The sequence below is a fragment of the Xiphophorus couchianus genome, chromosome 6 (genome assembly GCF_001444195.1).
Source record: "Xiphophorus couchianus chromosome 6, X_couchianus-1.0, whole genome shotgun sequence".
Taxonomy (NCBI): Eukaryota; Metazoa; Chordata; class Actinopteri; order Cyprinodontiformes; family Poeciliidae; genus Xiphophorus; species Xiphophorus couchianus.
Window position 1 is genome coordinate 3,991,796 of NC_040233.1, and position 17,191 is coordinate 4,008,986.

Below are 17,191 nucleotides of genomic sequence, written 5' to 3' on the forward strand. Positions count from 1 at the left end.
ATTTCAGATCTGACTGGAGAATATGTGTGTGTGGAGCTCCATCGTCTCCCCCACCTGCTTCCCTTACTGCATGCATGTGTTAACTGGAATGCTTGGATCGCTGCATGTTAGATAGAAGAGATTAAGCTAATGCACTTATGTAGTCTGACATGTTAAACGTGTTGGAGAGGGGAGGGGCGCCGGCTAATCCCAGCACCTCCACGCGTGTTCCCAAACACACCCAAAATGTGCTGTTATGTAAGAGACAGTGACCGGATTTCAAAGTTTGTGGTCCGAAAGAACCACAAAGTAAAGCTTAGCTTCTCACACGGCGACATTTTCTTTTGCAGTCACCCAGACATTGCAGAAAATTAATGAGATATTAAATATCAGCTTAGAACTCTGAGTCAAATATAAATGTCTTCATTGGATTACATAAATGCATTAATAAAATAACTTGTCAAGAGATTGTCTAAGATGAATTCTTTTTTTTTTTAAATCCTTGTTTTAATGCACAAGATTTTGTGCGTTTATCATAAAGATTGATACTTAAACTATATATGTCAGACAAAGGATATATATATAAAAAACCTTTCAGGAACATGTTAATAATGTCATCAAGAACTACATGTAAGGAAAACTCTCAGGTCATATTTCTACTCCATTGATAAAGAGGAAGTTTTCTGATTAAGAAATTAGCTATCAAAATATTATTAGGAATGATTAAAACTAAAAGAAATATTTAGCAAAATGTATTACTCGTGAGTTTAAAGAAAGGATGCTCAGACAATTTCTTTAGCTGTAATACTAATATTTAATAATTAATTTGGGTTGCCCTGCAATAAATCGACCACCTGTCCTAGATGGATGGATGGATGGATGGATGGATGGATATTCAACATTAATCATTCCTCTCAGGGAAGAAGGGGAAAAGATTCTGAATAAGAAATTGACATTTATAATATCATCTAAGTTTTTTGCGCTGGCAATAAACCAATCTGAGTTTAGTTACTGAAAATGAACCAACAATTTTTCCACAGTTAATTTATTACTTAACATAAGGGGTGGTGATATAAAGTTTGGACAAATATGGAGCATCATTCAAAAACCCTTTATTTAGATGGAACACTGTAAATTGGGCCTGGCGTCACAATTCAAATTTCCGAGGCAAACGGAAGGCAGCATAACTTCAACTAGTAGTCTGACATCATTCAGACTACATTACCCATGATTCTTTTGTGTCCACGGAAGCTTTCCAAATGTCAGCACAGTTGAGCTTGTCAGTAATCGCGTAACATGTTAACTACAGGAACGGACTCCGTGTTGTCACACGGCATCGAGACGTTTCATTGAGCTTCACGCAACTTTACGTCTGGACAGAAGGACAATAGCCGCTCCAGCCAATGGGGGAGCGCTTTGTTTCGGCGTCCGACATTTCTGGTGGGGCGTTTCAGCTAGAGGCTCAGGGAATTATTATGCTCTCTTTTTATTTCCCATTATTATTCCCTTGCGCTAAAAACGACAATATGGAGGCCTCTCACCCGTATTTGGTAAGAATGTTTTTAATGCGTCCCGGTAACAATGTGAGTTCATTAAGTAACGATAAAGGTCGTTTGTCGACGCTCTCCTCGGAGGGGGGCCCGCCCGTCTCACTCATAATATAACGTTAGGGGTCCTTCAGGTGGAGGGGGAAATTGTAAACACAACCGTCATTATTGCCGAGAATTAAGCTGACTGTCGTAATTAGTCAGCGGCTGTCGCTTCGTTCTGCCGACAACAAATAACCCAAACAATGTAACAGGCGTCCATGATACATGTTACTACGCAACACTGTTAAGCTGTTGTTACGTTTCATTGAAACGTGGCCACAGTGTTACACTTTTGCTGTTGATACCAGGACTGTTTCGCTTCAGTAACTTGTTAGGAATTGTGCTCAAAGCTTTTTATACCCTGACCGAAGTTGTCTGGGTCCAAAGAGAAATTTGATTCAGGTGCTCAGTTAAAGCCGTCAAATAGCAGCAGCCATCAGATTGAAGCCCAACACATGACACCTAATAATTAGAGAGCCCTCAATGAACGAAGATTGTCAGAAAATTAACTAGAGAGTGATGTAATAAGTATCTTATGAGCAAAAACTACCAAAATGTCACACTGTGTACACATAAATATTCCTAGCCAATCAGATATATTGTTACAGGATTTAGAAGTGGCTAGATAAGGCTTTGCTGATTTTCTGATTCAGATTTTTCTTTTTCTAATAACTGCAAAAGATTTTAAAAAAGTATTTTTTTAAATGAAAGTTATAGCTTTGTGTTCTACAGTAAATGAAGAAACTATCTATTCATCAGCGCATGCCCCTTATCTTTACCAGGTTTTTAAGAACCTCCAACAAAATACATGTTTGGACATTTACAGACTGTAAAGGGAGAGAGCTCTAAGCTTTGATGCATTTTGTTACTAATTCATATTAAATATTGTATTACATACAGAGCAGAGCAAATTACAGGAAAGTTAGCTGATTCTGAACACTGGTAATTGACTGGTTTATCTCTAATAACCGTGTTATAGAAAACATTTACTTTTGTAAGCTTTATTTCAATACACTGAAGACATATAGAATAAACACCTGCTGAGAACAGCTGTAGATGTCAAGGAGTAGTTGCTTTGTATATCACACCTTTACACCGCTTTAAATCTGGAGAACAACAAGCTGATGCTTTCTGGATAATTAGTCAGACCATGTGATTTTAGTTTTCACACCATGACTCCCTGTTCTTTGTAATGGAACAGTGAAAATGTTATGTATTGTAATGAAGAAAAAACCAGAGTAGCCCTCTTTCAGCCAGCTGATCAGCAGAGCGCAGCAATATGTGGGGATGGGCAGCGCTCTATTATTCTATGGTACACACGGCAGGAAAAAACTTGCTAACTTTGACATCTCATTAAAAAGACTTTGAACTGTACAAATCGTGTAACAGAAAATTTCTGAGCTTTGAAACATAAACACTTTTAGATTTCATTATATCTCAGTAATGGTACCTATGGTACTAGAGATAATGTGTTAGTACTTAGAAGACTGTTCAACTGCCTGTCAAGATTTTCTTTACATTTTTATTTTTGCTATATTTGTAACCTAAGCACACACTATAGCTATAGAAATAACTATATCAGTACTATATTGTACTGATATACTATATTGTACTATATCAGTACAATATAGTATATTGTACTATATCAGTACAATATAGTACTATATTGTAGTACTATATATAGTACTAGAATATAGAATATAGACGATTCTGCTAGCAGAATTGTCAATATTTATTTGATAAATATTCAAATGTACAAATATTAAACTTGTACATTTACACTTGCAAATGTACAAGTGGTACATTTACTGATTCTCTGAAATCAACAAATGTATCAAATCTGGTATGAAAAAGTCACTGCAAGTTTAAATCGAAGCTTTCCTGACCCACTTGATCTCAAATAAAACATCTTGAGGTCTATTCTCTTTGAGAGATGTCAAAGATTCATGGCGCCCCCTGCTGGCTAAGGAGCCCTTAGCAGCTACTTAATTTATGTTATGCTTCTGTCCAGCTTTGGTCAGAGCCATCAGAACTAAACCTTGTGATCAACTCCAATGTCCAGTTTCATTGTATTTGTTGTGTTTTGCAGCACTGATCAATTGTACCCCGACATTCATCTCCATAATGAAGAGAAAGCCAAACAGTATGGTTCTTCCAAAGCGTGGGAGGCTGGTGACAAACTCATCCGCTGCAGAGGAGTGCAGTATCCCATCGAACTCCAAAACCGTCCAGGATTCGTCCCTTCCTCTCAGACGCCTCACCATGTCACAGCACAGTGACAACCTCCTTGCGTTTTTGAACGAGGACCGGACCCGGCAGAGGTTCTGCGATGTGTCCGTGTTGGTGGGTGGGACGGTTTATAGAGCCCACAAAGCCGTCCTGGCCCACGGGAGCAGCTACTTTCATGCAGAGCTCTCCAAGAACTCGGGCACAATGACTCACGTCACTCTGGACCACGTGGAGGATTCAGTTTTCCAGCATCTGCTCGGCTTCCTGTACACATCAGAGTGTGTCGTTGCAGAGACAGACCTCCCAGCTCTAGCTGACGCAGCCAGGTTCTTGGATATGATGGACGTATTAAAGCTCTTGTGTGAGGACGGGAAAGCTACCTCCTCCCAGGGAGAGACGAGGGAAACTGAGTTAGAAATTCCCTCCTGTGACGCTGCTGGGGCGGACACAGAGGTCCAGAGCACCCTAACCAGCAAAATCTCCCCGCAGTACAGTGTTGCTGAAAGTACTAATCCAGCTTCAGGTAGGGAGGTGAAGACATGTCCGAAAAGTGCTACCACGCGGAGATCACCTTGTACAAGAAAAACACCCTCTAAACATAAGAAAGACAATGAAAATCACTGTATCAGCAATCCTACGGAGCAACAAAGAGTTGAATCACCAGGGAGACCAGATGAACACAAAGTGGACGGTGTTTTGGAGGTTAATCGGGATGTGAGAGAGACCCCCAAACCATCTCAGGGCGATGACGTGATGGAGGAGGACACGGAGGAGGACCAGCAAGATGTTGACACGGGTGCGGTTTCGCATAAGAACATTTGTGAGGCTTCTGGAAATGACAGGACGGCTTTAGAGGAAGGTTCACACACTGACAGAATGGAGGCCCCATCCGGGCAAGATCGGGAAGTTTACATGCCTCCAGCAGCGAGCACTAACCAGAGTTCAGAGTATCCTGAGGGTCTGGCTCCAGTTATCATCCAAACATCCAGCAAAAAGACTCTGAAGTGTCCCAAATGTGAGAAGACTTTTGATCGTGCAGGTTGGTTTCCTCCGAGTCGGATTTAGAATGTTCCTCATGTCTCTAAAATGTAGATTTGCCTTTCTGTGTCTCTTGTCATCTTGGTTGCAAACAGTAATTGCCTGAAAGAAGTTATGGCTTGATTTCCTTTCTCTGCACTTGTAGGGAAATACGAGAGTCACACAAGAGTCCACACGGGAGAGAAGCCCTTCCAGTGTGACATATGCCTCCAGTGCTACTCCACCAAGTCCAACCTGACGGTGCACAAGAAGAAGCACGCAGGCGATGCTCCTATTCCAAAGAAGGAGCACAAGTGTCCCTTCTGCAACAAACTCCATGCCAGCAAGAAAACTCTGGCCAAGCACGTCAGAAGGTAAAACACAAAGGTGTCCGGTCGATCGACTTGCAGTTATTGAGTTTTACAGAGATCTTTTGGAGGTTTGTGGCGGCCTGTCTCAACAGAATGCTAATACATCTGTTCAGTCATCATGCCAAAAGATATGGCATGAGTTTCAAGTAACTTTGGTTTGAAAGTTACTTGATTTTGAAACCACTGTCAAATTCCTTATTTGTGCACCCAAACATAGCCAATGTGTCTGATTCTGATTTATGTAAAATGTAATCAAATGTCAGATATGGCAAGATGAGCTTTCCCATATGTTGAGTTTAAGTGATATGTAAACAAGGGATGTGCCTATAGTTATAAAGTTTGGGTGGATATCAATGTCTGATATGAACATTGTTGTTATGGATGACAACCGATATTTACCGATTTTATATTTTTCTATCCTCTCCATAACGTGGGGAGAAAAAAAACCAAAACGCCGCTGACATTGATTTTCTACTTCAGTTAAATCCCCACAATCCTGCGCTGCGTCACTCTGACTGTCACATGACCAAGGAAGAAGCACATGGTTCAACCCGAACCCTCTCCACTGTCACTGTGTGTCCCTGTTGTTCTAGGTTTCATCCCGATCACACGCAGGAGTTTTTTGCTGCAAGGAAAAAGAAGAGCGAAGGCTGGAAATGTGCAGTAAGAACCAGCTCGTTACTCAACACGTCTAGAAGTAGATTTGTACATTTTCTGAATCATTCACATATCTGCACACACCCATCTGGATGAGTAAAGCAGATTGCAGTCGAATCTTACTTACCCTGCATGAAATTCAGAATCTTAACTACCCGTACACGGCCCAACAGATTTGTTCGAAGACATTCAGCCGCAGGCCTCACCTGCAGGAGCACATGATCCTGCACACCCAGGACCGGCCCTTCAAATGCTCGTTCTGTGACGAGTACTTCAAGTCCAGGTTTGCAAGGCTGAAGCACCAAGAGAAATATCACTTGGGTGAGATACATCAGAAGCCCTTCTGTTTTTGCTGGTCAAAATCTTTACAATCCACGTTTTTAAAAAAATGGCGTAGAAGATGTTTTTTTTTATTTTATTTAATTTTTTCCTCCAACATGCAGGTCCGTTTCCCTGCGAGATCTGTGGACGTCAGTTCAACGACACCGGCAACAAGAAGAGGCACATAGAGTGCACACATGGAGGCAAAAGAAAGTGGACCTGCTATGTTTGTGGGAAATCAGTGAGGGAAAGGTACAGTTCCACCTCCGATTCTCCCCGCGCCGCACCATGTAAGGAGAATATGTAATTACAATACTAATGTGGAGAATTCTGATGACAACATTGTAATCAGATGTGATCTCTTAATATCAATGCCTGTATTTGATTTGTTTATATCACAATAAATAAAAAAAAAAAAGAGGATGCTGAACTTCAACGACCCGTACCCTCTCAGTGGAAATAAGGCAGTGGAGTCGATACTAGAGACCAAACAATCGATGACACTAGAAATCTCACTCCACAGCAGATACTGAATCTGAACTGTTCTTCATGACTGCAGTACTGCACGTAATAATATTCCAATAGCTAAAATTGTGCATCTTAAGTTTGTTTCTTATTATTTTGCATGTTCAGTGCCATAAAAAGTTGTTTTTTTTGCATTTACATTTATAATCAACATTTTTTATTTATGTGACATACCAGCAAGTGCAGCTTTAAATGTGAATGAAGAAAAAGAATGCATAGATTTCTTTATGAAAAAAAAAATTGCTTGTGCTTGCATTCATATTCACCCGACTTCTAAAAGCATATTTGTAAAAATTATAATATCGCCTTCAGAAGCCCCACCCGTGTGTCATTTAGCTCAATTACGTTAGGTGTTTTTCCACAGTTGAAACCAAAAAGGCTGCGATTGATTTTACTTAGTGGTGTCAGAGGAAGACGGGGGCCGATTCCAAATGCACAAACAGAAGTTGCCCCCCATTTTTCTCTCAGTTCACAATTTTTGCACCACTATGTCGGCCTGTCACATGAAATCCCAAAATAATATGTTCCGGTTTGTGGTTGTAATCTGACAAAATAGCAAAGCCGTAATCGATTCGTTCCGTCTCCCTTCAGGACGACGTTAAGGGAACACTTGCGTATTCACAGCGGAGAGAAACCTCATCTCTGCAGCATTTGTGGGCAAAGTTTCCGTCACAGCAGCTCCTACAGGTGGGAGGTTGTTTTTTTTTGTTTGTGTTTTTTAGAAAACCACATCTACTCCCTGATCACAAACACTTCAAACTTTCAGCATGGTTGGTTCTGGTGATAAGAAAAAAACAACAACAAAAAAAACTTGTCTGTTTGTGTTGGCAAAGGCTTCACCTCAGAGTCCACCATGACGACAAGCGCTACGAGTGTGACCAATGTGGGAAAACCTTCATACGCCACGATCACCTGACCAAGCATCAGAAAATACACTCTGGTAAGTTTTAAAATGAGGCTGCAGGCCTTAATTCAGCTTTTGTCTCGTCCACCCAGGCCTTCAGTAAAGGTCTCGTTTCTCTCTGATGGTGAGTTCAGTGCAGTTTGGGTTTTTTTTTTTTCAGGTGAGAAAGCACACCAGTGTGAAGAATGTGGGAAGTGCTTCAGGCGCCACGATCATCTAACAGTGCACTATAAAAGCGTTCATTTGGGAGAGAAAGTTTGGCAGAAGTATGTCATCCAAATCGCAGATTTATGTTTTGTACTAGAAATATTATATGACTCTTCCTCTCTTTACCCTGAAGGTTTGATTTATGCTTCTGTCTGAATTGCATTTTATTTTTTTTTCTCAGATATAAAACTGCTGTGCATCAGTGTGAGATTTGCAAGAAAGAGTTTAAAGGAAAGTCCAGTTTGGAGATGCACTTCAGGACTCACTCAGGTAAATCATGACTTTGGCTATAATTTAAAATACATTTTAGATTAATGTTACAATTAACACCAATATGATGAACTTAAATCACCACACGGAGTCAAGCCCAAAATTATTCATAACCTTGGCAGATTTGGATTTAAAATTAACTTTCATTTAACCAAGATGTTTGTTTCTGATAGGACATGAGGCAGACATCTCTAAAAAAAAAAAAAAAAAAACTATTCAAAAGGAGCATCAGTTTGTACAAAAAAAAGTGTTTCCTTTAAAATTTCAGTAAAAGAATTGCAGATTGAAAATGATTTATCACCTCTACTTTTTATTCATTTGTTATGGAATCACAGAAAGTAGAACCTCTGTTTAATCGCTGACCAGCTTTTTGCGTGTTTCTACTTGTATATTGTTAATTTATCTCGTCTGCACAATCGGTAGGCAAGAAGTATTTTTGAAGGAATGACGCTTAGGTGTTTGAAAGCCGTGCAAACATTTAGTAAGGAATCTTACGTTCGCTTTAAGAAATGTAAAGTTGATTTTTTTTTGGTTACTTGTCCTCCATGTGGAAACTACAGATTGGCAGGTCACTTGAAACAGTTTCTGCTCTTTAAATGCGCGGACGGTTTTTGATCCACAGGCGAGAAACCCCACAGATGCCCTGAGTGCCATCAGACCTTTCGAATCAAGAAGACCTTAACGAAGCACATGGTGATTCACTCAGACGCCCGTCCCTTTAACTGTCCGCACTGCAGCGCCACCTTCAAGAGAAAAGACAAGCTGAAGTATCATGTGGACCACGTGCACAGCGCCAGGTTCACCGAGCCGCCCCCCAGCCAGGACAAAGCCGCCTCTACTCCTTTTCAGGAAACCCCAAAGACGTACCACTCTGACCCCAAGTCGGCCCCGCGAAGCGCCTCCAACCCGGCCGCCGTCTGCATCCCCGTCACTTTAGTCCCTGTTCCCATGGCAGCAGGAGGTCTCGGAGACCTTCACCCCCACCGGTCCACCTCTCTCGCGTCCCAGACCCACAGCGTGGTAAACGTTCAGGCTCAGGGCCAGCAGCAGAACCCCGGCTACCAGGCAGCGACAGATCTGGCTTTCTTAGAGAAGTACACCCTGACCCCTCAGCCGGCCAACATCGTCCATCCCGTAAGGCCCGATCAGATGCTGGACCCTCGAGAGCAGTCGTACCTGGGGACGCTGCTGGGCCTGGACTCGGCTTCCTCTGTTCAAACCATCTCCAACTCTGATCACACTCACCGATGAATGAATCCGGTGGAAAATGTGCAGATTTAGGACAAAAACCATGTGAACAGCACCCGACCCGGTTTGATTCAAAAGTAACACCCGAAGAGAGACGTTAACACATTGACTTATTTATTACTGTTTCTATCTAATCTTTTATATAATTTATATCGGCATAATAATTTTTAACAGATTGGAAGATTTCATTTGATGACATTTAAAACTTAAGTGCTTTTAGCAGCTAAGCTGTTGAGGAATGAACTTTGTCCTGTTAAACAAATGGTACGTTTTCATTTCCTGGTTGGGTGATTAATTGATCCTCTTAAAACTAGCTGAACAAAACAGCCGGTCTTTACAAATAATTTAACTTTTTAATTTGCATCACGAACAATCAAAGCAAACAGGCAATTCTGTCATTTTAATCCATAGAACATTTTCCTTTTAGTTTTTTATCAATTTTCTTTTCTTTTTTAAAAAAATGAAAAGCCATTAAGGTAAAAATTGATAGAGCTTTGGAACTGACATCACTGCGTGTGACGTTTACGTCGCTGGGCGCCATCTTGTATGGCCACAGACCAAAACAAACTTTTTCCTGGCGTTTTCATTGTGCTACCTATTCAGTAAAGTTGTTTTCAAGTTGCATATTGAATATTCGGAGTAAGGAGCGTTTAGCTCAAGGTTGATCCGATTTATGAACACTAATTCCGGCCAGCTGTTCTCTATCACTCCCTCCTGAAGCGCTCGGAGGTTCACATTGGGACTGTAAATTTCCGAACCAAACACTCCTGTAAATAAATGCCTTGTGACCAACTGATACAAAAAAGTGGTAATTCATGCTTTTACACGAAGCACACTATCTTCTATTAAAATTTTAAGCGACAGACTGGCGACCTGTCCAGGTGACCCTGCCTCTAGTCAGGAACGTTAGCTGAGAGGCAGCAGCATCTCCCGACCCCTCTAGGGACAAGGGTGTAAGAAAATGGATGGATAAATCATTTTAATATTAAATATGTTTTCTTCAATCGCTTCCAAATCGTGTGCCCCATTAACTCAAAATCAGTGTGAAATTATTCTACTAGACTGTATAGATCATCTTTATTACATTTTGACCCCTTTTTTTATTTAACTAATTTTATACTTTAAAAATATATTTTTTAAATGTTCATAAAATGTATTACCTGAGATGATCATCGCATTTGTTACCTGTAATGTTCGATTACATAAAATTCAGACAGGATCAATTTCATTACATGTTCACTTCTTACCTGAAATATGTTTAATACAACAAATATTTCCTTAAAGTGTAATTTATTTCATAACATTTACTTGTCACCTTTATTGTTTACACTGACCTGTTTAATGACACATTAAATGTTTAAAGATGGGCTCTTTCATCTGGTTTGATTGTTACATTAAATTTTTACCGCAAAATTGAATATAATTGTTTACTTTAATCACATAAAATGTTTATTTAAAATATAATCTTTCATTACACCTATGTTTATTACTTGAAACATTTTAGATATCACATTTTTACTTGAAATGTGATTCACTTCATCACCTGTTTACCTGCAACTTGAATCAAACGTTTCATGAATGTTTTACCACATTAAACGATTAAATGAGAGAAAACAGCCACTTCCAACTGAACACACATTTCAACCCAAATGGTTCCTGTTCCTCTTCAGTCTGCAGCCTTGCTGAGCTTCTCTCCTGGTGTTTCCTCCTCAGCCTCTCCAACTCGCTCCTCTTCTACAGCCTCCGCTGCTGTGTTTTCATGATTTCCCTCTTCTGGGGTAAATCATGAAAACACAGTCTCTGTAACTTGCTGATCCACTTGTTGATCCTCCATGGTTTTGCTGAATCGCCTCTTTAATTTACGCCCATGTCGGTCCGATGTCGTGGCGTTTACCTCGCAGTGACCCAGATTCAGTCTGGTTTGAGCTAATATATTTCATACGTCGGTTTGCCTTGAAGAGGGCATTTCAGAACACATATCGGTATTAATGCTGTAAATTTGACAACACTAGTAAAATAGTTTACTTCACAATAATGGAATAACCTCGATGTTCACTGACAAAACTCGGACTGTGCTACATAAAAAAATATAAGCCCGACCTAAACAAGGTTGACCCACTTAAATGACATTTAACATCAAGGTAACTGGACCTGAGTCACCCGGACAAAATCAGAGCAAAACATTATGACACAACACCAACAGAGCGAATTTAAACACTCACCAGAATGGACATGTCTGGAGCAAACTTGTAGATATCTTGGGATGTTGGAGAACGTGATATCAGGACGTCTCACCGCTGATACCAGGACATTCCTCTCCTTTTCGTTAGCTCCGACAGTTTAGCTCCGACAGTTTAGCCTCCTCACGTTGTTTACAGGCAGAAAAACAGTGAAACAAAAGTCCGTTTTCCATCGTTTTACCGTTTCGGTCGTGTGATCGGACATTACATCCAATAACGCAGCAAGTTCGAACCACTGCTAATTAATTTTAAGTAACTTAGATTAAAAAAATTCATAATATCTGTGAGACTGTCGTTTCCTCGGTTATGTTTATGGCCATACAAGATGGCGCTCATATCCCTACGCCTAGAGCAGTGACGTCACGTCCCAAAGCTCTATTACAAGGCAACGCCATTAAAGATCGTAACCTGTGGACAACTCTTATTTTTTTGAAGAGGGACAGTATTTTGTTACGTGCAATAGGCCTATATATTGTTTACAATGGAGAGCCATTTCAGCCAAAATTAAATAAATAAATGGGTGAAATAAATAAATAAAGATGGGAAAATGAAAAATGGCTAAATGAATCTGGGAATAAATAACTTTATAGATGAATAAATATAAATGGGAATAAAGATGCCAATTTTACTCATTTATTGATTTATTTTACCCATTTATTGAATTATTTAATTTTGGCTGAAATGGCTCTCCGTAGTTTACAACAAGCAGAAATGTCTCTATATTTAGAAGCAGTGATGGCTTGGACATTCCTGCTGCCTTGTGTAAAGGTTAGAGTGAGACAATGTACTGTGTTTCCATTAACTATAGAATGGTGCAAACTGAAATTACGAAAATAAAGAAAGAAAAAAAACCTCGTGTTTTTCCAAAGAAGGAGTGTGAGTTAGAATGAGGTCGTATCACAATAAATGTATTACAAAAAAAACTGCAACGGAAACACTTTTCCCCATCGCACGTGTCACATGATCAACAGCCGGCTGTTACTGCTGGTGGAAAACGATGAAGAAGACGACAAAAAGTAGTAGGAGTACTGGCCCTTTTTTTAACCCCGTTTTGTGGACAGAGTGCAGGTGGCTCCACCGGAGCTCTCCCAGTTTCACACACCCAATAAAAAGTTATGTGCCGTGTTGAATCGTGTTCTGTAAAATCGCCGACTACAATTATTTCCCCAATATGACCCACGTATAAATGACTAGGCTCTCCAATACCCGAAAAAGACGCCGACGTCTCCTCTGATTGGCTGACAGCTGATGAGCGCCATGGCTCAATTATGAGTATGTCGTGTAACCGTCTCTGCAAGTATTTGTAATAACTTATCGCGTGAACAAGCTTATTCACGTGTGATTCTAGTTTCATTTCTTATTTAATGGAAACACAATTGTGAAATTGTGTGTGTGTGTGTGTTTTTTTTCCATTAGCAAAAGTATTGACAAAGATTTATGCATATTTTTTATGCAAATGCAGCAAGTGATGCACAGGTTTGTAGTGAGTTTGTTGCAGTTCCACAGTGACCAGGTTTGGAAAACAGACTGACTGTTGATTTTTTACAAATCTGGGATCTTATTTTGCCTTCTAACTTTAAATACAGACACAGACAAACAAAAACATAAAAGATTGAACTTTATTGGTGTGCTAGAGCAGAATGAACATATCCAGCCTGGCCGTTGGCAACGCATTCAATCTCAAGTTGTTTCAAATGGGTTCATGTTTCCATTTGTTCTCAGTCCATCAGCTCAGCCCAAGAGAGCCAGATCTTTTCCCGATGGGGCCTCAGCATGCACCCTGGTTACAGTAAAGACATTAAAAAAAAACTGCTTTAGATGTTTATACAAATAGATACACAGAAATAACACAATTTTAACAGGGGTACTTTGAAATGCCTGAAATATTAAGAGCATGTGAGCAACAAAAACATCTTTAGGTAACACACAAATACTCACAAAGTTTATCTTGGCCCAGTTGCAACCTGAAAAAAAATAAAAAAATAAAAAAACATTTGAATTTCTATACTTTGTCATTTCAATATCTGCTTCTACTGTGGCCAACTTTAGCCCTGCTGAGCCAGTGTCCTGCATGTTTCCCTGCAGAGGCCTTTCAATAAACCAGCCCTTCAATTCTGACGTGTTGAACATCTAAACAAACACTGGCTTGCAAAAGTATTCATACCCCTTGAACTGTTCCAGATTTTGTCACATTATAACCACAAACATAAAAATATTCCATTGGGATTTTATGTAACAGAACAACTCAGTGTGGTAACACAACTGCGACACAACTAAGATTTTTTTATTTTTGGCAGAAATGTACTCCTTTTTTTGTATCTACAACGGTCCTAATACGCAGTTGTAAAAATGTGACAGGCAATAAGCAAACACAATGATGCGTAAACTGCAAATGATGGAACAAACAGAGCAGAGGCAGGTTTTCATATTTGTTTGTTCTCTCACAGTGTTGAATAAAACAGAAAATATTCATTTCGCGCAGATTTTTTTTTTTTCTACTTTGAAACTCTGTCAATGACCTGTTGGTGTATCTGCTCCAGTGTTCTAACCATCTAAATTGTGCTTATATTGATACTTACATCTGGATACACTGAGATTCCCTTCAATGCACCGAACCACAGCGTAATTTTTAAGCGTCCATTTATCAACACATCTCGGGTACTCTGTGTCCCCATTTCTGATAAATGTATTGCCAGAATTTATTAGGTCAGGATACTTTGTAGTGTCCAGAAGACAGAAATCCTCTGCAAAAAAGAAAAAGAAGAAAACACTTTTCTTTATGCCTGTTGTTTTTTTTTGTTGTTTTTTTTTAAACAGTTTCAGTGTTGTTTTCCTTCTACCTTTACATTTGGGGACTTCGGACCACGTGCCACCTCTGTGACACACCACAGTGTCAGGACCCACTAACTTGTAAAAGTTCTGACACGTGTATTTCAAAGAACGTTGCTCCTGTGGCTCAGGATTCCCGTTTGGAACATGAGGGATCTCTCCACAATTATCGACTGAAACATAAAACATTAGGCTGTTAAAGTCGAGTTCCTTAGATTAACACTTCACCTCACACAAATCAACAAATCCCTCTGTCTGACTCAGCTTTGTATGCCGCACACTCATGAGAAATGTGCGAATTACTTACATGGTTATTTTGATCACATTCTAGATAAATACATTTAATATAAATGAAGAAATCAATGTGCTTATTTACTGGATACGAATGTAGTCTGAGTGTCCGTGGGTTCGGCAGCACGTGCTGGAACAAACAGAGCAGAGGCAGGTTTTCATATTTGTTTGTTCTCTCACAGTGTTGAATAAAACAGAAAATATTCATTTCGCGCAGATTTTTTTTTTTCTACTTTTAAATTTTCTCTTTAATGTACACAACTCACTTTGAATATTTAAAGTAAATACTTTTTGAAATGCAGGGCTAAATGTGACTGGATACAACAACATAATAAATGACATCATAACAAATGACATCACCCACTGATGTTTTTTTTAAACATGCAAATCTTTCTCCTGTCTTTACTGTGGCACTTTTTGTTTTACCGAACAACCTTACCATATGTAATTGTCAAAATACCAAAAACATTTATTTACACGGCATGCTTCCGTTTTGAGATATCAATGTTTATATGTTGTGGACATTATAATCGCCTGGTAAGTTTTACATAGCCAATAAGCGGTGCCGGTTTCTGACACGGGCGACATGGGCAACAGCCCAGGGCGGCATGTTGTGGGGTGGGCAGCATAAGCGCACCCACATCTGACAGAATGCCCCCCCTCCCCATGCCACCACGTCTATTCATTTGAAATAAACACCTTTGTGCGTCTCAACACAATGACCACTTACTGCAATGTGGAGTTCCGGCCCAGTTTCCAGCCACGCAGTAGGCACTTTTTTTGGACTGTCTGTCCTCTGTGAGAAATCCTTGTCTGCACTGATACTCCACTTTGGAATAAGCAGCAAACACCTCCTGGTAGGTCTGAGTAACGACCGCATTAGGGACAACTGGTGGCTCGCCGCAAGCCCCGGGGTGTTCTGTGAATAAACTGTGACAGTCAGTCGAACGGAAAAGGTGTTTTGTTGTTGTTTTTGTTTTTCAGGTTCAGGACTTACTCTGACAGAGCGGCACCGCGGACCACGTCCCACTGTGACACTCCACGATGTTATCCTGGCCGTTTAGCGAATATCCTGCGTTGCAGTTTATTTCTAACGAGCCGTTCAGGTTTTGCATGAATTTGCCGTTTGGAATAACCGGAAGAACGCAGACTGTGTCCACTGGGAAACAGAAAAAATATAAACATACAACCTTTTCTTTTTTAAAAAAAACATAATTAAATCAGTCCAGAAGAGTCATTCATGAATTAAAAAAAAATAAAATAAAATAAAAAATCCTCACCAACACACTCCGGTTTCTTGTACCAGACGCCATCTTGACATACGATTGTCGCCCACCATCCCTCCTCTGTGGTTTTGTATCCCGCATCGCAGCTGTACGTCACACTTGAGCCATGAGGATGAGACTCTCTCACCGGGAGAAAATAACCGTTTTTCAGGTCGGGAGCGCCGCACGGCTCCCCTTCATCCACAGCTGAAACAGACAGAAAAACTGTCAAGAGATCATGTCAGCAGCAGCAGCTTGTTCTCTAAAACCAAAAAACATGAACGTCTCTTACCACGCAGCAGTCCAGGAATCCAAACCAGGAGCGCAAATCTCAGACCCGTCAGCCACATGTTGTCAGGAGTCAAATCGCAGCCTTTAGACTGCGGAGTGAGGATCCTTGTTCAGATCAGATGCCTGTTAATAATTAAGGCATTTCCCGCATACAGAGAGATAAGAAGTGAAGAAAAAAGTCAACATTGGATCGAGCTGCTGCTGCTGCTGCTGCGGGGCTGTCAATACAAATTGTGCAAGTCGGGACATTTTGGTGATGAAGTAAGAGAAAGGGAACAAACACACAAATTATGCTCATGTTTCCTTGTAATTTCACTTCATGATTTCTATGATGACAATAAAGATGATGATGATGATGATTGTTATTATAAGTTATCTACCCTGTCTGTTGGAGAAAATAGAAACCCCATAAAGTAGCAACATTTTCGAACACAATGTGTTAAAAATATCTGTTTACTATCCAGGTTTTGACAGTGATTTCCCAGCACGGTGTGACAAAATACCAGCTTTACGAAACACCAGAGCATAATGTCAACAAACTGGTTCAGAAGTGATTCGTCTGTGAGTATGGACTCCTTTGCACGATTTCATCGTCTTGGTTTCACCAGCGGTTCTCTGTTTTACAAATGCCGCCTCAGTCAACACCAAGGTCCCCAATTATTTTCTTCTCGAGAAGGAATCTAAAGCAGGAGCGCAAAGTTTGATTTTGCTGTCTTGTCATAAAACAAAAAGACACCCAAACAATATTCCTATCAACCGACATGACATGATAGAGTCTATGGCTGATTGGATTCATTGGATTAATGGATTATTGAAATAATCTGAAACTAATTTGGTAATTGGAGCATACAGGCTCCAAGAGGGACATTTACGGAATATGTTGTCGAAAGAACAACATATTCAGAGCTAATTAAGCCAAAACTGTACAACAATATGTACATTTTGCATTGAAAATATA

At 40.1% G+C, this 17,191-nt stretch overlaps 2 protein-coding genes and 1 long non-coding RNA gene across 4 annotated transcripts; 1 reads left to right on the forward strand and 2 right to left on the reverse strand.

Annotated features, from left to right (window-relative positions):
* The first annotated feature begins 1,208 nt into the window (after window positions 1–1,208).
* On the forward strand, window positions 1,209–9,905 carry zbtb41 (zinc finger and BTB domain containing 41). Its single transcript, XM_028021406.1, has 11 exons — window positions 1,209–1,529; window positions 3,658–4,836; window positions 4,981–5,188; window positions 5,779–5,848; window positions 6,016–6,163; window positions 6,286–6,415; window positions 7,280–7,375; window positions 7,522–7,628; window positions 7,753–7,858; window positions 7,981–8,069; window positions 8,692–9,905. Exons 2-11 carry the CDS (start codon window positions 3,693–3,695, stop codon window positions 9,318–9,320), a joined length of 2,727 nt encoding a protein of 908 aa, XP_027877207.1. The 5' UTR covers window positions 1,209–1,529; window positions 3,658–3,692; the 3' UTR covers window positions 9,321–9,905.
* A 701-nt stretch (window positions 9,906–10,606) lies between these two features.
* LOC114146946 (uncharacterized) lies at window positions 10,607–11,916 on the reverse strand. The gene is made up of 2 exons (XR_003595988.1): window positions 11,540–11,916; window positions 10,607–11,211 (listed from the first exon to the last, which is right to left on the reverse strand). It is a non-coding gene; the product is annotated as an uncharacterized LOC114146946 (long non-coding RNA).
* Window positions 11,917–13,158: 1,242 nt separating this feature from the next.
* Window positions 13,159–16,396, reverse strand: LOC114146945 (complement factor H-related protein 1-like). Of its 2 annotated transcripts, XM_028021408.1 has the most exons (9): window positions 16,235–16,396; window positions 15,958–16,149; window positions 15,675–15,836; window positions 15,408–15,596; window positions 14,763–14,807; window positions 14,398–14,559; window positions 14,137–14,301; window positions 13,496–13,521; window positions 13,159–13,337 (listed from the first exon to the last, which is right to left on the reverse strand). In XM_028021408.1, the coding sequence occupies exons 1-9, from the start codon at window positions 16,290–16,292 to the stop codon at window positions 13,326–13,328; spliced, it is 1,011 nt and encodes a 336-aa protein (XP_027877209.1). In that variant the 5' UTR covers window positions 16,293–16,396; the 3' UTR covers window positions 13,159–13,325. The 2 variants fall into 2 exon arrangements, with proteins under 2 accessions (XP_027877209.1, XP_027877210.1); XM_028021409.1 differs by lacking the exons at window positions 13,159–13,337; window positions 13,496–13,521 and adding an exon at window positions 13,851–13,950 and having other exon boundaries at window positions 14,053–14,301.
* Between the last annotated feature and the right edge of the window lie 795 nt (window positions 16,397–17,191).